The sequence below is a fragment of the Hippocampus bargibanti genome, linkage group LG12, assembly GCF_051943395.1.
Source record: "Hippocampus bargibanti isolate YZ-2025 linkage group LG12, ASM5194339v1, whole genome shotgun sequence".
Lineage (NCBI taxonomy): Eukaryota > Metazoa > Chordata > Actinopteri > Syngnathiformes > Syngnathidae > Hippocampus > Hippocampus bargibanti.
In genome coordinates this window covers 20,288,966-20,314,507 of record NC_142745.1, presented here as the reverse complement: position 1 = coordinate 20,314,507, position 25,542 = coordinate 20,288,966, and the positions used below count along the sequence as shown (strand labels likewise).

The following is a 25,542-nucleotide window of genomic DNA, read 5'->3' as shown; positions in this document are numbered from 1 at the left end:
TTGTCTTCACTTTCAATTGTTTTATTTTCAAGTTATGTGCAACGTGAATTTCACAGTTGAGCTCAACGAACCACTAGAAATCAGAACCCCCAAAAAGAAAAACCGGCAACGTGTGGGGCAGGGGACGGTGGAATAGAGAAAAAAAAAAAAAGAGCACCTGAATGTGCACGCGCGCACGCACAAAATTGGAGATGAGTTTTTGGATCGCAGCCACGGGACACGGACACTTCAATTTGCTGTTTCTGAGCTTGTTGTACTGTAATTTACAATTGTTGTTTCAAATGTGGTTTATGGATCGGCAGCGCTGGTGAGACGGTACTGTACTGCATACAGTGCGTGTTGGGGGCGAGAGAGGGAGGGGGAGCATTTAATCTACTGTAACGAAATAGGAAATAACAAAAAGACGCGGGGGGGGGGGGGCACTGACGACAACCAAAAAAAAAAAAAACATGTATTTTTCAAGTTATCAAAGAAACTGAAGTTTTAAAAACTGTGCAAGTACAGCAAACCTATAGTACAGTATAATACACAAGAACAAAAATGAACAAATACAGTACTTGTTTCAGTAGAAATCCTGAGAATTACTCCAAAGTCGCTTGCAGACTGTCGATCGTGTGAGTGAGGCTTGAACATCAACTCTGAGGGAAGCTGTAAAAGTCAGCGCCTCCACTTTTCATTTCGCGGTAGTGTCAAATTATTGTTTTTTTTTTTTATTATAGTATTATAAATTCGGTAGGGGGGGGGGGGGTAATAATGTTGCTGAAAGCGGGGCCACACTTGCGTCGTAGTGCAAAGATGACCCAGATCTCGACTGTTAACAGACCGAAAACGTCACACGGGCAGAGAAAGGCCACCCGGCCGCTTCAGAGATTGTCAAAAAACAAAAAGGTTAGTCTGCTGGCGGCAATTCGTGGCCAAATTGGAGCTTTCCGCAAAGCCAGTGTGTGTTTCAGCTCTGTTGAAGTGAGAGCCATTCAGTGCAATGCTGAGTTTTCCCAAATATTGTTCATCAAGGAGTGAAGAGCGTTCGGCATCTCGAGCTTTGAGCTCCGGTGGAACGTGAGCAAGTTCAATACCAAAAAAAAAAAAATAATATATATGGACGCGCTTTCACTGAGGTCATATTGAGACATGTAGCCTGGTCCCAGTTCCAAGAATTATTGCTACGACAAAAAAAATCCAGTTATGACAAAAACCTCAAATGGTGTTTTGGCCCAGTTCCATCCGGTTCCAATGACGCTCCTCCACAAAAGCAAGCCACAAAAGAGCTCAATGTAGTGGATGGTGAATGTCCTCAAATGTCCTTTTTTGTTACTTTCTCATCCCCGTGGAATAATGCTGAAGTCTCTGAGGTAAACCTGGTCATCGGTCTGCACTTGCCACTTAGTGTTGACACAAAGTCCACTCTTGTCATTTCTCCAATGTGGAGAAGGGAATATTCCGACATGACACATTGTCTTCCTGCGTGCGTGCGTGCGACACAAAAATGAATGGGTGGGAGACACAAACCCCCCACACGCGCAACTAGAATCTCCAAAACCAAAATGTGAAAAGTTCTCAGAAGCCACATGGAGCGGGGGAAGGGGGGTATTGCGCAACACACCGACGCTTGTGGAGGAAGAGGATAAATCGCATACAAAAATCAACACGACTCTTCAAAATAAGATTTGACTCAGAGGTTGGTGTGGGTGGTTGCACATACACCAACCTCATAGTCATAAGCAATGCTATTCACATTACCCGTATGAATATGGATACTTTATATATTGATATACGTCTACTAGAATTGGACTTTCTGCCGCGTTGTCGCATTGGTATTTCCAGAGCGCGCGCACGGCACGCACACCGGCTACGTATCGCAAACAAACGAAAAGAGCGACAATAATTGCACTTCTGATTCATTGTACTGTTTTCTCAAGCAAGCCTCGGTGTGGGGAGTCGTGAGGGAAATACTGCAAAAAGCACCACGGTTTTGATCTTGTCAAAGCCAAAAAAAAGGTTTGACGGCTTAAGACATTACAAAAAAAAAACAAAAAAAAAACAAAAAGGTCTTTGTGCACCAGACACAAGGCACCGTAGCCGCCTCCCTGATCGGAAAAAAAGCCGCATCAGAGCACCCGCTGCAGACACTGCGGATAAAGTTTGGCCACCACACATTCAAAATGGCGGCCTAGGTCCCAGAGGCGTTCGGGCGTCTCATAGACTTTGGTCCAGGCGTCGGCCTCATCGTCGTACTGGTAAAGGGAGTTCTTCCGGCTTGTGCGGAAGACGTGTTCCTCCACCATGACCTGCGTGGCCCTGACAAACAGGTGCAGTTTGCCCTGCAGCGGCATGGCCTTGATGTACGGGCTGGTGGCCTGGTCGAAGGGCAAATCGTGCTTTCTGCTCCAGCTGTTCCTCTCGATGTCGTAGGCTTCCACGGTGAACGTGCGCTGGTGATTCTTGCAGATGCCGGCAATATAGTAAATGCAGTTCTGGTAGAGGGCGGCTAGGCCTTGGCTCCTAGGGATGCTCATCGGTGAAAGGTGACTCCAGTAGTCCTTGCGAGGATCAAAGCAGAAGAAATATTCACCTGTGGACAAAGGGTGGGGTGGGTGAAGTTTTCTTTATAATAAATAATAATAATAATAATAAGAAGAAGAATCCATTTCATTTCTAAGCGCCTTTTAAAACTCTCAAGGTCACTTTACAGTCAGGGTAAAGTTTTTCTGTAGATGAGCAGCGGCAGCCACACACGCCAGTGTTCACTCAACCCCGAAGTAAATCAGATAGAAAGCTAGCTAGCTAGCTAATGGATAGCAAATTAATAGCTAATAGATAGCCAGATAACCAAATGCCAATAGCTAGACAGCTAATAGCTAGCTAGCTAAAAAATGGATAGCAAATAATTAGCGAATATAGCTAGATAGCCAACAGCTGGGCAGCTAGACAGCTTTCAGCCAGTCAGCTAGACAGCTAATAGCTAGCTAATGGATAGCAAATAAATACCTAATCGATGACCAGATAGCCAAACAGCTAGACAGCTAATAGCTAGCTAGTTAGCTAATGGATAGCAAATAAATAGCAAATAGATAGCCAGATAGTCAACAGCTAGACAGCTTACAGCCAGTCAGCTAATAGCGAACTAGCTTCTTCTTCTTTTCCTTACGGATTTTCCCTTCAAGGGGTTGCCACGGCGAATCAGTGTCCTCCATCTTCAGAGGTTTGATTCGCATTGTTTTGTTTTGGTCAAGCTTTTACGTCTGATGCCCTTCCTGACACAACCCTCTGTATTTATCAGGGCTTGGGACCGGCACATAATAGCTAGCTAGCTAATGGATAGAAAATAAATAGCGAATAGATAGCCAGAAAGCCAACACTTTACAGCCAGCCAGCTAGACAGCTAATAGCTGGTTAGCTAATGGATAGCAAATAAATAGCAAATAGTCAGATAGTCAACAGCTAATAGCTAGGTAGCTCATGGATAGCAATTAAATAGTGAATAGATAGCCAGATAGCCAACAGCTCGACAGCTTACAGACAGTCAGCTAATAGCTAAGTAGCTAATAGATAGCAAATAAATAGCGAATAGATAGCCAGATGGCCAACAGCTAATAGCTAGTTAGCTAGCTAATGGATAGCAAATAAATAGCCAGATAGCCAAAAGCTAATAGCTATCTAGCTAATGGATAGCAATTAAATAGTGAATAGATAGCCAGATAGCCAACAGCTAGACAGCTAATAGCTAGCTAGCTAGCTAATGGATAGCAAATAGCGAATAGATAGCCAGACAGCCAACAGCTAAACAGCAAATAGCTAACTAGCTAGCTAATGGATAGCAAATATCTCATATGGCCAACAGCTAGACAGCTTCCAGCCATTCAGCTAATAGCTAGCTAGTTAGCTAATGATAGAAAATAGTGAATAGATAGCCAGATAGCCAACAGCGAGAAAGCTTACAGCCAGTCAGCGAATAGCTAGCTAGCTAGCTAATTTCCTTTTTTTGCTTCTTGACATCTGACTTGAACAAGCATACCTTGGAGGACGTAGATTCGATCTCTGTACTCCACGGCACTATGAAACTCCATGGCCACCGGCATGGGGCTCACAGCAGTCCAGCAGTTATCCCTGGCGTCGTAGCATTCCACCGACTTTAAGGCATTCCGCCCGTCACCTTCATAGACGCGGCCCCCCAAGGCATAGAGCTTCCCGCAGCAGTGCACCAGTCGGCAGCCGATTCTGGCTCGCAAAAGCGGCGCGTGCGGTAGCCAGCGATTTCCAGTGTGCTCATACTGCCAAAAGTCGCTCTCCGCCCGATGGTCAATGGACACCTCGCTGTTGCTGGGTCGGTAGCCGCCGGCGATGTAGATGTCGTTTTCCGAGGACACCAGGATGCCCACCTCGCGGAGGTCGTTGGGCGGCTTGCAGAGTTTGAAGACCCGACCGGCGGCTGTGTCCAGGCATGGTACCGTCTGCTTCTTCCCCGAGTGCTTGTGAGCGGCGTCGAAGCAGATGACCATCTCAGATGCGGTCATGCCCAGGCGCTGGGGGCAACCATTGGCGCCGCTCGGGCGGCCTTTGGCCTCCACTGGGTCTTTCGACTGGGAAAGGGCGCAGGCGAAGGGGGCGGGGATGCGACTGAGGAAGGCGTCATCCAACAGGGGCAGACGGATGCACTGGGAGAAAACCTCGGCCAGGTGGGTCTCGCGGCCACTCGGGTCATGCTCCAGCCAGCGGATGATGCTCTCGTAGACGTGCTCTTCCTTCTCCACATTCAGGTCATCGTTGTTCAAAATGCTGACCAGCTGCTCCTTAGTCATCTGGAGGAACTCCTGCTCTCTCGAAACACACAGGAACTAGTGTGCCAGAAAACAAAACAAAAACATTTGCCCGTCACTTGTTTTACTTTGTGCTAAACGGGCAGTCACTTGGTTCGCGCTTTTCTACCTTTGATTCACAGTAAACAATCTGAATCTAAGAAAATAAAAGGACCAATTGCTCATTCGTAATACAGTGATACCTCGGTTTACGAACCCCTTGGCTTACAAACTTTTCGGTTTACGAACATTAAATTTATGAAAATTTAACCTTGGAATACTATTTTTTGTGATACACACTGAGCGGCCACAATGAGAGAGTGTAGTTCGCGTACAAGCCCGTTCGCCTAACATGAAAATGGCAGCCGACTTGGTTTTGTCCTCTATTCCCCGCCCCCAGTCTTTGGTTAAAGCCACGTGATTGATTGGTCAAGAATGTGGCAGTGTGTGGGGGGGGGTTAAACATTAAAGACACAAGGCAGACGACAGAGAGAGAGAGAGAGAGAGAGAGAGAGAGAGAGAGAGAGAGAGAGAGAGAGAGAGAGAGAGAGAGAGAGAGAGAGAGAGAGAGAGAGAGAGAGAGAGAAAATGGATACAGAAAACAGTGAAATTTGGACTCGTTTCAACTTTAATAGTTCAAAGGCAGAGTGTAGAGTGCCAGGTTAAAATATCCCATCAATCAGGCTCCACAAATAACCCGCACAAGCCATCTATACACTTCATTTAAAAGCAACCCATCAACCCAGCTAAACAAAACACAATTGATGAGGAACGAGGTAAAATTAGTGCAGAGAAAGCACCTACAAGGGATCATTCCTCAAGATGGTGAAAGAAGAAGGTTGCGTTCCTCAAGTGTTTAATGCTGATGAAACCGGCCACTCCATTCTATCAAGCCATCAACGACCATCACTTGGGTCAATAAAACGACTTCATTATCCAGTACAGTTTATTTCTTTAATCTTCTTCTTCTGCCTGAAAGTCTGCGCTGAACAGCTGGCTCCGGTGTTCACACGAATCTTCAACAGATCCCCGGAGCAATGTGAAGTCCCAATATGCTTCAAACAGTCTACTAAGGTCCCAGTTCCAAAGAAACCAGCACCCTCGGGCTTGAACGACTATAGACCTGTTGCTCTGACGTCTGTGGTCATGAAGTCCTTTGAACGCCTCGTGCTGAACCACCTAAAGAACATCACCGGACCTCTGCTAGATCCACTTCAGTTTGCCTACCGGGCAAAGAGGTCTGTGGAGGATGCAGTCAACATCGGACTGCACCTCATCCTCGACCACCTTGACAACACAGGAACGTACGCAAGTCCTGTTTGTGGACTACAGCTCTGCGTTCAATACCATTATCCCAGAACTCCTCATCCCCAAACTTCTCCAGCTTGGTGTGTCCCCTACGATCTGCCAGTGGACCCTCAGCTTCCTGACAGGACGGACACAACAGGTCAGACTGGGAAATATATCATCCTCAACATGAACCACGAGCACTGGAGCCCCGCAGGGGTGCGTCTTCTCTCCATTGCTCTTCTCTCTCTACACGAACGACTGCACCTCAACGCACCCAGCTGCAAATTCATAAAGGTCGCAGACGACACCACGGTCATCGATCTCATCAAAGACGGCGACGAGTCTGCGTACCAACAACAAGTGGAGCAGCTGGAGCTCTGGTGCAGCCGTCACAACCTAGAGCTGAACACGCTCAAGACAGTAGAGATGATCGTGGACTTCAGGAAACATCCATCACCACAGCTACCCCTCACACTATCCAGCTGCCTCGTGTCAACCGTTGAGACCTTCAAGTTTCTGGGAATCACAGTCTCCCAGGACATGAAGTGGGAGGTCAACACCAACTCTGTCTTGAGAAAGGCCCAACAAAGAATGTACTTCCTGAGGCTGCTAAAGAAGCTTGGCCTGCCACAGGAGGTGCTGCAACATTTCTACACGGCTGACATCGAATCCATCCTGTATTCTTCCATCACAGTTTGGTTCGGGGCCGCCACAAAAATGGACAAAATCCGACTTCAACGGACAGTTAGGACAGCGGAAAAATCATTGGCACCGCCCTACCCACTCTCGAGGACTTGCACACTGCAAGAATCCAAACTAGGGCGCGCAAAATCCTACCGGACCCTCCGCACCCTGCCCACCACCTTTTCCAGCTACCCCCCCGCAGGCCGGCGCTACCGATCCATGCGCACCAAATCCAGCAGACATTTAAACAGCTTCTTCCCCCAAGCCATTAACTCTTTGAACTCTTTCAACAGTAGCCCAAATGGAACTGTATAGTGCCACTTAGCAATTTTTTGATGATGATACTAGTGCAGCGTGTTTTACCGGAAACAAATTCCCTGTGTGTTCTACATACTTGGCAATAAAGATGACTCAAAGTTGAAAGTCTCCTACTGTCGTCTGCCTGTCACTAATGTTTAAACCACCTCCCCTCACTGCTGCGTTCTTGACCAATCACGTGGCTTTAACCAAAGACTGGGGACGGGGAATAGAGGACAAAAAAGGCGGCAACCATTTTCTTGTTTGAGAACAGCTTCACTCTCTCTCCATCTGTAAACCCCACGCCCCCTCATTGCCGCGTTCTTAACCAATCACGTGGCTTTAACCGAAGACTGGGGGCGGGGAACACAGGACAAAACAGCTGGCTGCCATTTTGATAGAAAAAAGTGCTCATTCGCGAACGACATCACTCATTGAGGCAGTTCCGTGTGTATTCCGAAAAAGTTCGTATGCCAAGGTAAAATTTTCATAAATTTAACGTTCGAAAACAGAAAAGTTCCTAAACCAAGGGGTTCGTCAACCGAGGTATCACTGTACAGTGAGACCTCAACTTACGAACACCTTATATTACGAAGTTTTCATCTTACGAATGTCAAATTTATGAAAATTAAAACGTATAATAAGCACTATTTTCATAATACACACCCACCACGGCTGGTCCATCAAGCACACGACCTTCGGATCTGGCGGAGTGATCTTCGGCGAAAGCACACGACCGAACAGCGCTCCAGCCGGCGCTACTTTCCACACCCCCTCTCATTGAATGCACACGTCGATCGCCTACTTGGATCTTTTTGCTGATAATTTTATTATGATGGGACCAAAAAAAAAAACCACCACAGGCTCGTGTTCAGCCCAAGAAGACACAAAATAAAATCACCGTCGCTGAGAAGGAGATAATTGAAAAACACGGACGAGGTGTGCGTTTGTGTGATTTAGCGGCCGAGCACGGCTATGCTAAGTCAACAATTGCTACCATTCTCCGGAACAGAAAAGTCACCAAAGGTGCGTCTGTTGCAAAAGGTGTTTCCGTGCTCTCAAAGTGACGGCCTCGGGCAATCGAAGAATTTGAAAAACTTCTGTTAATTTGGATTAACGAAAAGCAGCGGCGACAGCGTGAGTAAAGCCATTTTATGCGAGAAAGCACAGCTAATTCACGCTGATATCGCCATGCGCCAACCTGGAAGTTCGGCGCTTATTGAGGATTTTAAAGCCATCAACATCTGAGGAGGAGATGGCTGCAGCATCACGTGAGCCCATAACGGCAATGTTGGCAAAGTGGAATGATGTGCAGGCTTTTACCGAACAGTTCCCTAATGTCCAGACATGGCGGCGCCGGACACTGCTATGATAGGTCGCTACTCTCAGGTTGGGGGAGCAGAGGACAACTCCCTGCAGCTCTACCGATTGTTCCTACATTCCTGACTAACGACTGGCCTGATTGCCCCACACTCTCCGGTATCCCCTCATCAGCATTACGACTGTTGCCTAAGCAGGCTATTGTATGAACGATCCAAATTTATGGGGGAAAAAAATCACGTCAGTCGTTAGTCAGGAATGTTGGAACAATCGGTGGGGCCGCAGGGAGTGGTCCTCTGCTAAAAAACAAGAAATTCAATCCTTCACAGATCACCTCAACTCGGTAGACATCAACATTAAATTAGCTCGTGAGGACATTAAAGAGAACCAACTAGACTTTTTGGATTGTAAAGTAATTATAAAAGAGGACAGAGCGCTAAAAATAAAAGTCTTTAGGAAGGCTGTGTACACTGACCAATACTTACTTTTCGATTCTAACCACCCTTTACAACACAAACTAGGAGTTAACAGAACCCTCCAGCATAGGGCTAAACCTATACTAACAAGTGTCGAAGGCAGAGAAAAAGGAGAACATATCAGGAGAGCACTCACTAACTGCGGGTATCCTCAGTGGTCGTTTAACAAATGTCAGAAAGAAAGGATAGGGAATTAAACCAAAAATTCTGAAGAGACAAAAAGGAGAGGAGTAGCAGTACCTTACACATCAGGAGTTTCTGAAAAACTACAGAGTCCTTTGGCAACACAAAATTCCTACTTATTTCAAACCGATAAACACTTTCAGGCAAAAAAATAGTACATCCAAAAGATAGGCTATCAAATGAAAAAGAAAGTCATGTAGTTTATTCAATACAATGTAAGAATGATAATTGTAAAGAGCAGTACATTGGGGAGACTAAACAAATTCTCAAAAAAAGACTATCAACATCGCAGGGATAATACTAGTGGGCCTAAATCGGCAGTGCATATGCACCTAAAAGCTAGCAACCACTCATTTGACGACAATGAGGTTAAAATCTTAGCGAAAGAGCAGATGGGGGAGTAAAAGAAGCGATTCTCAAGTTGAGGTCTCACTGTATTTGGTTCCATCCATCTTCCTGTCAATTTTAACCATCTTCCATGTATCTGCTGAAGAGCAGCAGGCCCAAACCATGATGCTGCCACCACGTTTGACAGTGGGGATGGTGTGTTCAGGGTGATGAGCTGTGTTGCTTTTACGCCAAACATATCGTTTTGTATTGTGGCCAAAAAGTTCAATTTTGGTTTCATCTGACCAGATCACCTTTTTCCACATGTTTGGTGTGTCTCCCAGGTGGCTTGTGGAAAACTTTAAATGAGACTTTTTATGGATAGCTTTGAGAAATGGCTTTCTTCTTGCCACTCTTCCAAAAAGGCCAGATTTGTGCAGTGTACGACTGATTGTTATACTATGGACAGACTCTCCCACCTCAACTGTCGATCTCTGCAGTTCATCCAGAGTGATCATGGGCCTCTTGGCTGCATTTCTGATCAGTTTTCTCCTTGTTTGAGAAGAACGTTTGGAGGGACGGCCGGGTCTTGGTAGATTTGCAGTGGTCTGATGCTCCTTCCATTTCAATACATGTCATTCTTGACAGCACACTATCTTTCCACTCCCATATAAATAACTTAACCCGATCTGCATACTTCCACCTACGCAATATCAATCGTCTTCGCCCGTCTCTCACTCCACACACCACTGCTTGGGTGTCCCTCGGAAACTTCTCCTCAAACGTCAACTCCTCCAGAATTCTTCAGCCCGGATCATCACCAGAACCACATCCTTTCACCACATTACCCCCTTCCTCTAAGAGCTCCACTGGCTCCCGGTCAAATATGGAATCAACTTTAAAATTCTTCTTTATACATTTAAAGCTATGAAAACCTTGTCCCCCATACCTATCAGACCTTTAAATTTCCATTCCCTCTCGTTCCCTCAGATTCTCGTCCTCCCTCCCCTGCCCGTCTCAGCACGATGGGTGACAGTGCCTTCTGCCGCTCTGCCCCCAAACTTTGGAACTGACTTCCTCCCAACAGTCGTTGGGAAAATCATTTTGTATCCAAAACCGGATTTAAACTTCTCCACAACAGTATCTCGGATCTGCCTGGTGTGTTCCTTGGATTTCATGATGCTCTTTGCACTTCAAACAGAACTGTTAGACTATCACAGAGCAGGTGCATTTATACGCAGACTTGGTTGCCCACAGGTGGATTCTATTTATCATCATCAGTCAGTTAGGACAACATCGGATCATTCAGAAATCCTCACTGAACTTCTGGAGTGAGTTTACTGCAGAAAGTAAAGGAGCCGAATAATATTGGACGCCCCACTTTTCAGTTATTTATTTGTTAAAAAAGTTTCGAGGTATGGAACTGTCTTGGAGAGGTGGCGGTGGTGTTCCTGACTGGGTTATTCAACAAGATCTTAGATGGTGAACAGATGCCTGAGGAATGGAGACGAAGTGTACTCATGCCTATTTTTAAGAAGAAAGGAGATGTGCAGAGTTGTACTAACTACAGAGGAATAAAGTTGATGAGCCATACAATGAAACTCTGGGAAAGAGTAGTTGAAGCTAGACTAAGAGAAGAAGTGGGCAGCAGTATGGCTTCATGCAAAAAAAAAAAAAGAGGATGACGGATGCAGTGTTTGCTTTAAGAATGCTGAAATACAAAGAAGTACAGAGAAGGTCAGAAGAAATTGCAGAAGGTCAGAAGGAATTGCACTGTGTCTTTGTAGATCTGGAGAAAGCGTATGACAGGGTGCCCAGAGAAGAGCTGTGGCATTGCATGAGGAAGTCTGGAGTGACGGAAAAGTATGTCACATCAGTGCAAGACATGTATCTTAACTTTAAGACATTTGTGAGGTGTGCTGTCGGTGTGACTGAGGAATTCAAGGTGGAGGTGGGACTCCACCAGTGGTCACCTCTGAGCCCCTTCTTGTTTGCTATGGTGATGGACAGGCTGACAGATGATGTTAGACAAGAATCTCCTTGGACCATGATGTTTGCAGATGACATTGTGATCTGTAGCGAGAACAAGGAACAGGTGGCGGAGAAAATAGAAATGTGGAGATATGCCCTGGAAAGGAGAGGAATGAAGATCAGTCGCAGCAAGACGGAATATATGGGTGTGAATGAGTGCAATATCCAAGTGCAAGAGTGATGCTACAGGGAGAAGAGATAAAGAAGGTGGAGAATTGTAAGTACTTGGGGTCAACTGTCCAGAGCAATGGAGAGTGTGGAAAAGAGGTGAAGAAGCATGTCCAGGCAGGCTGGAGCGGCTGGAGAAAAATGTCAGGTGTGATGTGTGATAGAAGGGTTTCAGCTAGGATGAAAGGAAACGTGTATGAAACAGTGGTGAGACCAGCCATGATGTTTGGACTGGGGACAGTGCCACTGAAGAAAAGACAGGAAGCAGAGCTGGAAGTAGCAGAGCTGAAGATGTTGAGGTTTTCTTTGGGAGTGACCAGGTTGGATAAGATCAGGAATGAGTACATTAGAGGGACAACTCATATTAGAGGCTTTGGAGAGAAAGTCAGAGAGGCCAGACTGAGATGGTTTGGACATGTCCAGAGGAGAGAGAGTGACTATATCGGCAGAAGGATGCTGAGCCATGAACTGCCAGGCAGGAGACCGAGAGGAAGACCGAAGAGGAGGTTTATGGATGTGGTCAAAGAGGACATGAAGGTAGCTGGTGTGAGAGAAGTGGATGCACAAAACCGGGATAGATGGTGTGGCGACCACTGAGGGGAAAAGCCGAAAGGAAAGGAAGATTTGTTAAAAAAAAGTTTAATTATCCAATAAATGCTGTACCACTTCACGATTGTGTCCCACTGGTTGTTGATTCTTGACCAAAAGTTCATATCTTTATGTTTGAAGTCTGAAATGTGGCGAAAGGTTGCAAGATTCAAGGGGGCAGAATACTTTTGCAAATACTTTTGTGATAGAGGGCGATGTGAAACTTTGGCCTTATAATAATGAGAATAAACAATAAACTTCGACCGACCTTTTTGCGTATGTAGTCTTGTGAGCGTTCCTTCAGCTCCTGGTGTCCGTAGGCATCAGCAAACATGAAAACACCGATGCAGTTCTGGGGGTCAAGCCTGCTGATCATAAACTGGGCGCACTGGTCCTGCAGGGAGGGTATCTGGAAAATGCTGGCTGCGGTGAACAGGGCCTGGACATTGGACTCTGAGAGTACGACCCTGGACGTGTAGGCATAGTCTAAGACGAGGTGCATAGATTCCGATTCCACCCCAACAATTCGGACCTCCCGCTGGCTGCTCTCTGTAAGGCCACTCGTGAACATGGACCTGGTAACGGAGAAGACAGCAAAATTGTCAAGTTTCATGCAAAGACTGTACCCAGATTTACGCTCAACTCAATTTTCATCCAGCATGTTGTGGCTCACATTTGAGAACGGCCTGCGTGTGTGTGTTTGTATGACTAGTCTTGTGAAGACCACTAACATGATACACTACGTAGTGAGGACATTTTTGACAAGTGAGGACCTTTTGGCCGGTCCTCACAAGATTTTCATTCCAAAGCAGGGGTCTCAAACTCCGGTCCTCGAGGGCCGCAGTCCTACATGTTTTCCAAGTCTCCTTGTTGCAACACAACTTGCAACACAGCCTCAGGTTTGTTGCAACAGGGAGACTTAGAAAACATGTAGGGCTGAGGCCCTCGAGGACCGGAGTTTGAGACCCCTGTTCTAAAGGCTTCTAGAGGGTCTATATATGTATCTGTTAAAGTTTCAGAGAGGTCCTCACAAATTCACCCAAAATGATTTTTTTGGTGTGCATTTTCATTTCACGTGGATACACAGTTTTTACTCACTGTCTGTGTTTATGTGTGTGTGTGTGGTTAATGAGAGGAAAAAGTAAAACGACATTTTAAGCAAATTCACCACAGGGGTGAGGACTTTGAATGTACCAATTCAGAGTCCTCACTCCTGTTGTTATTTCAGTTTCAAGTGCACTTTTTTATGTCTTTGTTTTGAAAGAAGTTGAAGTGGGAAATGGGGTGACATTTAATGTTCAAATGTAACACTAGTTCTTCTCTAAACTTATCAGCAACTGTGGTCCTCACTCCTTATCTGGAGTTATCCAAACCTCACAAAACCATTGAAGCAGGAATGTGTGTGTGTGTGTGTGTGTGTGTGTGTGTGTGTGTGTGTGTGTGTGTGTGTGTGTGTGTGTGTGTGTGTGTGTGTGTGTGTGTGTGTGTGTGTGTGTGTGTGTGCGCGCGCGCGCTTGACTTGCACGACCAACGTGTTCGTACCTAAAGTAGGGGCTGATTGCGGCAAGAACATTCCGGTGACACGAGAAGGTCTTGCCGTGGTCCACTTCTACGACAATGTCTGTGAGCTGAGCTTTATCGTACAAAGCTTTCAGCTGCTGAAGGATATTGCAGGCGTGTACGGCATCTACCCCGTTGTAGTTGGTGCTTGGAGGCGTCCCATTCTGAACTTGTAACAGCTTCCCTACCTCTGAATGCAGAAGAAGGGCTTAAAGATCAGCACATTTTCCAAGGGCCAAAACTGGTGTTGGAACCACTAGATGGCCAAAGCACCACCCTCCCCCCAAAAAAACAACAACATTGACATGTTGAAATATATCAACGGTATTTCCATTCATTCAGTTGTGGAAAATCGCGATTACTTACCCCTACTAATGTTTTCTAACCCGAAGGATTTGCTCTTCATAGAGTATATCACTACTGCTAACTTAGAGTAGAGTATACCAGTCACTAATAGATCTATTTAGGGTCTCGTCAAAAGATAATAATCATAATACATTAAATTTTAAGCGCCTTTCAAAGCTCTCATGGACACTTTACAGTCACAGACAAGCATAGGTACTCTAATAAATAAATAAAATAATCTCATCTCATCTCATTTTCCGTACCGCTTATTCCTCATTAGGGTCGCGGGGGTTGCTGGAGCCTATCTCAGCTGTCTTTGGGCACAAGGCGGGGGACACCCTGAATTGGTTGCCAGCCAATCGCAGGGCACACAAAGACATACAACAGTCACTCTCACACTCACACCTAGGGACAATTTGGAGTGGTCAATCTGCCTGTCATGCATGTTTTTGGAGTGTGGGAGGAAACCGGAGGACCCGGAGAAAACCCACGCGGGTCCGGGGAGAACATGCAAACTCCACACAGGGAGGCCGGACCGGGACGCAAACCGGCGACCTCTGCACTGTGAAGCCGGTGTGCTAACCACTCGACTACTGGGCCGCCCTTAAATAAAATAATAATAAATAAATAAATAATAAAATACAATTATAAACAGAAACAAGAGAGAGAGCTACACAGAAAATGCAATTTTAAATAGGTGGGTTTTGAGATGGGACTTGAAGGTGGGAAGAGAATCAATGTTACAAATGTTGGGAGGAAGTGAGTTCCAAAGTTTGGGGCAGAGCAGCTGAAGGCTCTGTCACCCATCGTGCTGAGCGGGCAGGGGAGGGGCACACAGAGGTGGAGGGAGGAAGAGGATCTGAGGGAACGAGAGGGAATATAAATATGAAGAAAGTCAGATAGGTATGGGGGGCAAGGTAATGGATAGCTTTAAATGTATAAAAAAGAATTTTAAAGTTGATTCTATATTTGACCGGGAGCCAGTGGAGCTCTTGGAGGACAGGGGTGATGTGGTCAAAGGATTAGTTTCTGGTGATGATTCGGGCTGAAGAATTCTGGAAAAGTTGAAGTTTGTGGGTTCGACGGGGTTTCCTCTGATAATGCCATTTGTAAACACGTTTTTTGTTCAAACGAGCAAAGGGAAACCGCGCTTAACTCTTGTGATCTCATGTTTATCGGGGTAGGGGGCGGTGGGGGTTGCTTTCACAACCCACACTTCGTGTTGAGCAACGCTCGCGACTTGACAGGACAAAGAGTTGAAGCGAGCGGATTGCAAAACAGTGGCGGATGGTCGCTAGCTCGCTGTCTGAATTCACCGAAGAAACCGGTGGGGAGTATGGACGCAACCTTTGCTGAATTACAACTTTTTCAATTGCCAACACAAGTCACTTCATATGCCTTCGCCGTTGATTTTAAACCAAGGCGATAAATTACGAACGTTCCCTGGTCAACATCCACGCTGAACTTTTAGCAGACGGCAGCCCCCCAAGCTAATATTTAGCAAGCCATCTCTCAAGCCTCACCGGATCGAATTCGACGATTAAACAAAAAAACTTGATATGAGCACTAATGCGCCGCCTAAATCCAGATTCAACATAAAGTGGTGAAGTGCCTGTCATTCGTGACGCTGGACGACGCGACGGCCTGAACTTTCAAAGCTTTGTCTGGAGTCACTAACAAGTGTTTACAGAATCAGCTGGAGGTAGCGAGCTAACCAGCCGTAGGCTCGCCACAGTGGCAAACGTAAGCTGCAAAGCCAAACTAGCGACAGTCAAAAACTCTTGGGGAGTCGTTTACGGCATGTCTATACGGTATATCACTTGGCGATGTTCTTTACGTCTGGTTAGTACACGAAACAATCAAGATTTTTTTGCTAACCTGCACTGGCAGCCATTCTCTCCAGTCGGTCTCAAGGCAGACCGAAACACGTCACAGTGCGCAATGGAGCCCCGGAAACAAGAAGCTTCCAATCAGACGACGGGAAACCGGTGCAACATCCAATCACAACCTTTCGATCTAAAATAGGGCAAAAAACTTGATTGGCTAAATGAAAACATGCTACACGTTAGTGCATTTGCCGTGGAGAGAGAGTGAGAGAGACAGAGCGTGTGTGTGCGCGTGTGTGTGCGGCGTGTGCGTGTGTGATACCAAGTGGATTGGATTGGATTGGATATGCCTTTATTAGTCTCACAGTAGAGAAATTTACATTTCACAGCAGCAAAGTGATGAAAGTGATGATGTGTCGTTCGCGAACGAGCCGGTTCTTAGAGCCATATCTCCGAAGTGAACGAAGAGAGCCGAAAATGGGAGCCGACTTTTTTTGTCCTCTATTCCCCGCTCCCAGTCTTTGGTTAAAGCTGCACGTGATTGGACGATATCTGTGGTAGAGGAGGGAGGGGAGAATTACAGATACATCGAGCAGTGAGGAGACGGGGGAGGACAATGAGAGTGTGTGGGGGGTGGGGGGGGGGGGGGGGGGTTAGGGTAGACAGGAGGACAAATGTTATCACATTATGCTATTATTATTATTCAATTATCCGGGATCTTGTTCTTTCGGACACAACCCATAGCTCGTGACCATAGATGAGGGTTGGGACGTAGATCGATTGAGAGCTTTGCTTTTTGGCTCAGCTCCTTCTTCACCACGACAGATCGGTACAAAGTCCGCATCACAGCAGACGCCGCACTGATCCGCCTGTCAACCTCTCGCTCCCTGACACTCTCATTCGTGAACAAGACTTCCAGATACTTAAACTCTTCCACTTGAGGCAAAATCTCATCCCAGACCCCGAGAGGGCACTCCACGCTTTTCCAACTGAGAACCATTGTCTCAGATTTGGAGGTGCTGATTCTCATCCCAGCCGCTTTACATTCGGCTGCGAAACGCTCAAGAGAGAGTTGGAGAGCTCCACTTGAAGGCCCCAACTGTCATGATCTGGTTGGCAACCAACGGGGGGCGCTGTCGGCCCCGCCTGCACCTGCACAGGTGCTGGTCGTTTCCAATCAGTGACACTCAAAAGGACCCCCGGCACGACCATTCGGTGTCGGGTAATTGTTGAATGTCATTGTTGTTTGATGCACTGTTGTATGATGTTGAACGCATTGTATGCTGTTGTATGCAATTGTATGCATTGTGTGCAGTGCATGTGTTTGTTTAACCTTGGCGGACTTTTAATCTTGATTTTCTATTGATACTTTGTATTTTTTCTGTTCAGATGATTTGGATGTTTTAGATTTTGTTCCTGATGACTTTATTGTAATACAATTTATCAAACACAACCTCCTGCTCCCTCCTGCCTGCTTTTTGGGATCCGCACCCGCCATCACCACCTTGCACAACGTGACACCAACAGTAACACATCATCTGCAAAAAGCAGAGATGCTATACTGAGGCCACCAAAACGCCTGCGCCTAGAAATTCTGTCCATAAAGGTTATGAACAGAATCGGTGACAAAGGGCAGCCTCGGCGGTGTCGCATCTCGTCGCCGTCCTGGGCGCGCCCCGCCCCTCCTGTCACCTCCTCCGCTGCTCCCTGGAGACGGCCCCTCCCATCATCACTCACCTGGGCTCCCACAGCTGTTTGTCATTCACTGATTGTGCCTTCTGACTATATAGACCGATCGCACTTTACCGTCTCCGTCGGAGTATTCAGAAAGCTACCCTCGCGACTACCCTACCGTCAGGTCTGCATCCTTCTATTATCCTCACTCATCTCATCCTGTTGTTGTTTTGGCATTTGTGTCTCAGTAAAGACTTTTGGTTCTCGAGTATCTGTCTCGCCGTGCATTTTGGATCCGACCTCCCCGCTTTCCCTCGTCACTTGCGTCCTGCCCTCAAGCCTCAAGTGACGTTACAGGCGGAGCCCAACCCTCACTGGAAACGATTCCGACAATGCGAACCAGACTCTGACATCGGTCGTATAGGGACCGAATGGCATGTATCACGCGTTCCTGTACCCCATACTCCCGAAGCACCCTCCACAGAACTCCACAAGGGACACGGTCAAACGCTTTCTCCAAGTCCACAAAGCACATGTAGACTGGTTGGGCGAATTCCCTTCCACCCTCGAGGACGCTGCCTAGGGTGTAGACGTATAAATCAAGCCATGTAAAAAATGGATATATTGTAGTGTATTTTTTACATGAATAATTTTTTTTTCACATAATTTTACATGATTTTTGGTAGTTACTTAATTTAAGCAACAAACAAACAAACAAACAAACTAAGGAGCCATTTGGGAGCCAAAAGAACCAGATATTTTTAGCGAGCCAAGCCAAAAGAACCGGCTCTCTGAAAAGAGAATTCCCCTCACTAATACCAACGTCTCAGAGAGAGGAGCTGTACAGTAGTGATGGGAATTCCAGCTCTTTTCAGAGAGCCGGTTCTTTTGGCTCGGCTCACTAACAAGATCTGACTCTTATTGCTCCCAAATGGCTCCTCAGTTTGTTTGTTTTGTTGTTGCTTAAATTATTTCACTCCCAAAAATCATGTAAAATTATGTGAAAAACGATTTACTCATGTAAAAAAATACACTAGATCAAATACAGTAAAGTCTCGTTATATCGATATCGGTTATGTCGATAGTACTGCTTATTACGATACTATTTCTATGAACGCAAGGAGAAAATTTACATGCCGCAGGATCGGATATATCGATAGTCCGGTTATATCGATATTTTTTCAGACTCCCGAGAATATCAATATAACGAGACTTTACTGTATTTGTATTTATATGGCTTGATTTATATGAGCACAAAGAGCATTCACTAACTTTCACTTTCTCTGTGGTTACTCTGGTCTGATGATCAGCTGTCACTAAGGTGTCAAAGTCCGGTCCTCGATCCTGGACGGCCGGTGTGGTGCAATTTTTCCATGTCTCCCTGCTGCAACACACCCAATTCAAATTAACATTATTAATATCAGAGCTTCTATCAGCTGGTCATTTGGATCAAGCAGCAGGAAAAGACGGAAAACAAGCGGACACAAAGCCCCCAGGACCGGACTTTGACACACCTATGATCTTCACTACCAAGCCCCAAGTCATAAGGAGTTAAATTTCCTCTTTCCTACAAACTCTCTAACACTTGTTTTCCTCTCTCCGTCTTTTTGCGCTTGCGCACGAACGGCCCTTGACAGCTGGAGATTAAATAGAAATATACGGAAAGGAGGGCTGACCTTTGATCAATGCGCCATTTGATGAGGTGTCGTGAAATTTGCATTGCAGAAGGCAGAACGGCGAACGTGACCACAAAAGACTCGTGTCAGAGAGCTGTCGGGGAGTTGCAAAGGTCAATGGTCGAAGGAACAAGCAGCCCAATCGCACACAAGTTCCCAGTTGCGCCTTTTGATGTTGGGTACAAAGAAATAGCGGATACATGTGATCTCCACGGTGCCCCCCCCCAAAAAAAAAATCACAGAAAGTGATTCACTCTATGGTATAAAGTGAATCACTTTATCAGATTTTTTTTTGTGTTGGGAACCTATGGCTGGCGAGCGATAAACAGTGATCCCTCGCTACTTTGCGGTTCACTTATTGGCTTCAGTGCATCGCAGATTTTTTTTCAGGGGAAACAAACTTCTTTTTTTAATGGCATGCAAATGTGCAATCAAAACAAAAGACACAACACTGCAAACAACACTGCTAACAAAGCAGAATAAAATCAAACACACTGGCTTTGAACAGCTCATGGAGCATTGTGCTTCTAGAAATCGGGCCATGTCAGTTTATAAAAATGTTCTTGCTAAAAAAAATAAAGAGTGCCAACAACTACCGATAACAATGTTCTTCTCTCGGAGAAAGAGTCCTTCAGTAGAAAAAGACGCTACAGCGCAGCGGAGTCAGGACAAATAGGCGCAGCAGAAAAATATTGTTTTACAACACCGTTTTTTAAACTTTATTAAAAAAGAGGTTTGATTTTTTGTTTCATTCTGTGGTATGTACAGTTTTGCATTGTGTGAAAAAAAACTGACTACGTACTTTGTACTTTGGGGATTGCACCTATCGCGGGCTATTTTTGGAACATATCTCCCGCGATAAGCTGGAGCTCTGGTGCAGCCGTCACAACCTCGAGCCGAACATGCCCAAGACAGTAGAGATGATCATGGACTTCAGGAAACATCCATCTCCACAGCTGCTGTCACATCCTTGTCCTCGTCAGGAGCGCGCCCCTCCCCTCCTGTCTCCTCCTCCGCTGCTCCTTGGAGCGGGCCCCTCCCTTCCTGGCTCTCCCGGCTCACGCACCTGTTCCCTATTCCCTTAATTGTGCCTTCTGGCTATAATAGCCACACCTACCATATGGTTGTTGTCGACGTATTCCAGGAAGTTACCCGTCAACCCTACGCATGCAGGTCTGTCGTGTCATTGCCCTCATCCTTGCCTTATTTTCTGTCAAATCATTTGTGTCTCAGTAAAGACTCTGTTGGAAACTCTGTCTCCCCATGTATTTCGGATCCAACCTTTACCACCTTCCGTCGTCCCTCGAGTCCTGTCCTCGAGTGGACGTGACAGCTGCCCCCCACACTATCCAACTGCCTCGTGTCAACCGTTGAGACCTTCAAGTTCCTGGGAACGGAGTCTCCCAGGACATGAAGTGGGAGGTCAACACCAACTCCATCCTGAGAAAGCCACAACAGAGGATACAAGAACACAACATTTGCTAAATTCAACGTGAAGAGAGCGAGATTTGATAAAAGGGCCACTCTGCCTGTTCCTGGATTTGTACCTGTTAGCAAAGTCATCCTCACAGCATCGTACGATGTTGCTTAACTGATCGCAAAGCAGGGCAAGCCACACACCATTGGTGAAAGACTGGTGAAACCAGCAGCGTTAAAGATGGCGAATCTGATACTCGTAACAGCGGCCGAAGGTAAATGATCCCAAATTCCAATTTCAAATGACACCGTCAGTGACAGAATATAAGACATGAGTCAAGACATCTTGGCTCAAGTAGTCGCAGAACTGATTTTAAGCCTGCCAAAAGTCAGTCTTCAACTCGACGAAACCACGGACGTTGCTGATCTAAGCCAGTTTGCTGTTTTTGTGCGCTACGTGAAAGATGACATGATAAAAGAAGAGATTTTTATTTTGTAAGCCTCTTACAACAACAACGAAGGAAGCAGATGTGAAGAAAAATCATTGAAATTCAGCATAGCCAGGTTCAACATTAACTCTTCAAAACAACGTTCTCAACGTTTTGGTGTCAACAAATGAACAAGTATCCAGTTGTTGCCAAGAAAGCCCTGGATTTTTTGCTACCATTTGTTACAACATATCTCTGTGAGCAATCCTTTTCGACAATGCTGGATATAAAATCGAAGAAAAGGAACAGACTTTGCTGTGACAATGACATGACAGTGGCACTTGCCAAGGTGAAGCCATGCATATCTGAACTGGTTTCTCAAAGGCAACAGCAGAAGTCACACTGATTTGCAGATATGTCATTTGTTGTGAGTTCATGCATTGTTTTGGTTTTGTTCTTAAAACAAGGTAATGTTCATGCATGGCTCATTTTGTGTAGCAATAAAAACATATCTATGTCTTGAATTTGAAGGGAAAAAAAACACATTTTATTTTTCCACTCGAGGGATTCGTGAATGCACATATGAAACTGGTGGGGTTCGGTACCTCCAACAAGGTTAAGAACCACTGCTCTAAACAGTAACCCAAATAGAACTGTTTAATGCCTCTTTGCAATTTTGCACAACCCTGTGGAACAACATCCCGTTATACGCATTGTAGCTCCAAGTCTGTACTCACTTGAACCACTATCTGCTTGATATTTTGCACATTGTCTCACCGTTATTCCTGAGATGTACCACTTTCTCTAAGGAAATAGATTAGATTAGATTAGATTAGATTAGATTAGATTAGTTTTTGTTACTGTCCTCCATACTTATTTGTCATGTCTTTTTTGTGATAATACTAGTGCAGTGTGTTCTACCAGAGACAAATTCCTGGACGTAGCGGCCACGAGGGGTGACGTAAACATTAATGGAAGTATATATATATAAATAAAGGAAGTTGGGAGGTTTATCGGGCCCAATTCGAATTGGTGGCAGACGCGGCGGACTGGCCGGACAAGGTGAAAGCGGCACAGTTGGCACTTCACTAACTGACGAGGCTACTTCCTGTATGCTGCTGCTGAGCCCCGGAGAGAGACTCAATTACAGCGCGCTGGTGGGCACCCTATAGAGGCGTTTCGGGGAGTTTAATTTGAAGGACTCCTTGCGCTGCGAGCTAAAACAGCGTGATCGACAGACATCCTGGGGAGCCGTTGCGTTGTCTCTCCCATGAGATCAAGAGCCATATGTTGGGATGCCAAAGGACACCCAAGATGAATTTATTCGCGACCAGTTCATCCAAGCACTCAGACCGGATGAACTCCGTCTGCACGTCCAGCTTGCCCACCCAGCGGCGCTCGGAGAAGCACTCGCTCTTGCTATGGAGAGGGAGATCGCAGCCAGAGGAGTACTACCGACGGCAGCTTATGCTGTTTCGGCACCCTCGTTGTCAGGAGGTGAGGAGTGCCGGCCAGCGTGGGTGGATGAGCTGGTGTGTGCAATAAATACCCGTCCAGCACAACGAGAGGAAGGAAGTGGTCAACGTACTCACCCTGCTGTCTGCTGGGGGTGTGGCCAGCCAGGTCATCTACTGCGACGCTGCCAAAGATGTTGAACCATCAGTGAAACGGGAAAGGGTCTGCGTAGCCTGGTCAACGCGGACCCCTTCAGTAATTAGCCAGAAATTGCAATCTGCACACGGAGAGAAAGCGATCATGGTGGGGTGGACAGAAGTGGGGGACCCCAGTCATGTTCGCGTGCAAATTGGGGACATTTCCTGTACAGCCTTGGTGGACACTCAGGTACAATTGTGAGGCCTGACGTTGTTCCAGCGGGAACCGACCTAAAATCAACCCTCACAAAACCGAGGACAGTGACCGGCGAAACAGCCGAGATGCAAGGTGAAGGGACATTTGTTTTTATTCTGGGGGGTTTGTCAACAACCCACTCAGCTTGGGTAGCTGACGTGAGTAACCCCTGTATCTTGGTACGCGACTTTGCGTGGTGGTCTTGGGGACTGGAGTGCTCACCCTGCCGAGCGCTCAGCATGTGGAGCTGATCACGGTGTCTCAGCAGGGTGTGCCAGAGGTGGCCATCAACACGGCAGAACCATCGGCAGAGAGCACGGATGTACTGACGACCCAAACCAGCCTGACCAACACAGCAGCAGTGCTGATTCCTCAGCTTTTGACGGTAGATCGGGCAGAGTTCGCTCGCCCTGTGATGGACTTCCCACCGGGGGAGAGGGGGGGCAACTACATCCAACCCAGCCATATCAGTAAAGTTGACCCGGGGTCAATTAGCAGAGAACCTGATCTGGGCTGTCCGGTCCATTTTGGAGAAGAACTGCAATGGCTTGGGTGTCAAGCATCAGGAGCAGTTATGGCAGGTACTGTGGGAATTTAATGACATTTTTGTTCTCAGTGAGAATGAGGTGGGCCTCCCTCACTTAGTCGAGCACCACATCGGCACGGGTGACGCGCGACCAATCAAGGTTCATCCTTGCCTGCCTCTGGCCCAGTAGGAGGCCACAGAACAAGAGATCGGTGCTATGCTCAAGGCAGGGATCATCGAGCCCTCTGACAGTCCGTGGGCATCTGGCGTGGTCATGGTCCCCAAGAAAAAGAGCACCTAATCGCGGTTTTGTGTGGACTACAGACCGCTCAATAAGATCACAAAGCAGGACTGCTACCCACTACCACGAGTTGACGAGACCTTGGATCTGGTCTCGGGTTCTGTGTGGTTCTCGTCACTTGACCTGCGCAGTGGCTACTGGCAAGTCCCTCTCACCACAGAGTCCAGACCCGAGACGGCATTTTGCACTACCCGAGGACACTGGCAGTTTAAGGTCCTGAGTTTTGGCCTATGCAATGCACCAGGGTCATTTGAACGTTTGGTGGGCACAGTGCTCACAAACATTCTGAGGCAAAGGTGCCTGGTGTATCTGGATGATGTCCTCGTCCATGTTCATTCTTTTGAAGCGGCAATGTCATCTCTGAAGCTAGTGCTGGGGAATATTGCATCAGCTCGGCAGAAACTGCACCCAGATAAATTCCACTTCATGCAGCAAAAGTTGGAGTTCTTGGGCCATCTAGTGGACGGTAAGGGCATCAGCACCCTGGAGGAGAAAGTCCGCACAATCAAAGACTGGCCAGTACCAAGGGACCAGAAGCAGTTAAAAAGCTTTTTTTGGGACTAGCCTCATACTACAGGCGGTTTGTGAAAGGATTTTCTTGCTTTGGAGCACTCTTGTTCCACTTCCTGAAAGATAACCAACCCTTCGTGTGGCTGCCGGATTGCCAGGAGGCATTCTCCAGCCTAAAAAGAGCCCTCATGAACACTCCCGTCCTCACCCCTCCAGATCCAGCCTTGCCTCTTTTGCTGGACACGGACGCGAGCAATGTTTGCATGGGTCAGTGTTGTCGCAGGTGGGGCCGTAAGGTGAGCGAGTTGTTGCCGATTTCAGCCTCACTTTCAATAACAGTGAACGACTCTAATGTGTGTGAGACGTGAACTTCTCGCAGTTGTTCTGGTGACACGCCACTTCAAGTACTACCTGTGTGGCGTGCCCTTCACCATCAGGACAGACCACGACGCACTGCAGTGGTTGATGTCGTTCAGGGAACCAGTAGGCCAAGTAGCACGGCGGATCGAGGAGCTGCAAGCATTCCACTTCACTGTAGTACATCGGGCTGGAGCTCAGCACGCCAATACGGATGCCCTTTCCCAGCGCCCATGTTCCATTAGTGGCTGTAGCTATTGCGACCGGTGAGATGCCAGAGAGTTGGAGCTTTGCGGGTAAGCGGCTGCTGATGTGCAGGCATGCTGCACCTTAGAGGCTGTGGACACTGCAGAGTGGGCTTCAAAAAGAGAAGAGGAACACAATCTCAACCCTGTGCGGCAGTGGGTCCAGAGTGGCAGGAGGCCGCCCTGGGAAGGTGTGATGGGAGTCTCTGTTGCTTCCAAAGGGCTTTGGAGAAAGTTTGATGTGTTACGCAGCAAGGACGGCGTGCTGCAGCGAGCCTGCAAAGAACCTGTCACTGGGGAAAGAGTGGTCATGCCAAGAGCTCTAAGTGAGACGGTGATGAGAGCATGTCATGGGGGCACAGGCTCGGGACGCTTTGGCAGCACGAAGACTCTCCGACGGCTACGCCAAGGGTTTTATTGGGGGCAGCACCAACGGGATGTAGAGGACTTCTGTCTGCGCTGTGACGAGTGCGCGGCCTACAAAGGACCTTAAACCCAATCGCACACATCACTTCAGCAACAAAGGGTTGGGTTACTTGCTAGGGTTAGGGTTACTTATTAGGGTTAGGGTTACTAGTTAGGGTTAGGGTTACTTGTTAGCATTACTTGTGAGGGTGAGGGTTACTTGCTATGGTTACTTGTTAGGGGTACTTGTTAGGGTTAGGGTTAC

At 46.9% G+C, this 25,542-nt stretch overlaps 1 protein-coding gene across 1 annotated transcript; it reads right to left on the bottom strand.

Annotated features, from left to right (window-relative positions):
• On the bottom strand, positions 1 to 19,354 carry kbtbd8 (kelch repeat and BTB (POZ) domain containing 8). The gene is made up of 8 exons (XM_089010459.1): positions 19,242 to 19,354; positions 18,838 to 18,949; positions 16,272 to 16,443; positions 15,944 to 16,081; positions 13,703 to 13,910; positions 12,429 to 12,735; positions 4,016 to 4,835; positions 1 to 2,572 (listed from the first exon to the last, which is right to left on the bottom strand). The coding sequence occupies exons 4-8, from the start codon at positions 15,957 to 15,959 to the stop codon at positions 2,109 to 2,111; spliced, it is 1,815 nt and encodes a 604-aa protein (XP_088866585.1). The 5' UTR covers positions 15,960 to 16,081; positions 16,272 to 16,443; positions 18,838 to 18,949; positions 19,242 to 19,354; the 3' UTR covers positions 1 to 2,108.
• Between the last annotated feature and the right edge of the window lie 6,188 nt (positions 19,355 to 25,542).

What these genes read in the sequence shown, in the direction of transcription:
- kbtbd8 (XM_089010459.1), bottom strand. An exon ending in AAGACTACATACGCAAAAAG is followed by an intron (nt 4,836 to 12,428) that starts GTCGGTCGAAGT and finishes CTGGCACACTAG; the next exon opens with TTCCTGTGTGTTTCGAGAGA. An exon ending in TCGAATCTACGTCCTCCAAG is followed by an intron (nt 2,573 to 4,015) that starts GTATGCTTGTTC and finishes CTTTGTCCACAG; the next exon opens with GTGAATATTTCTTCTGCTTT.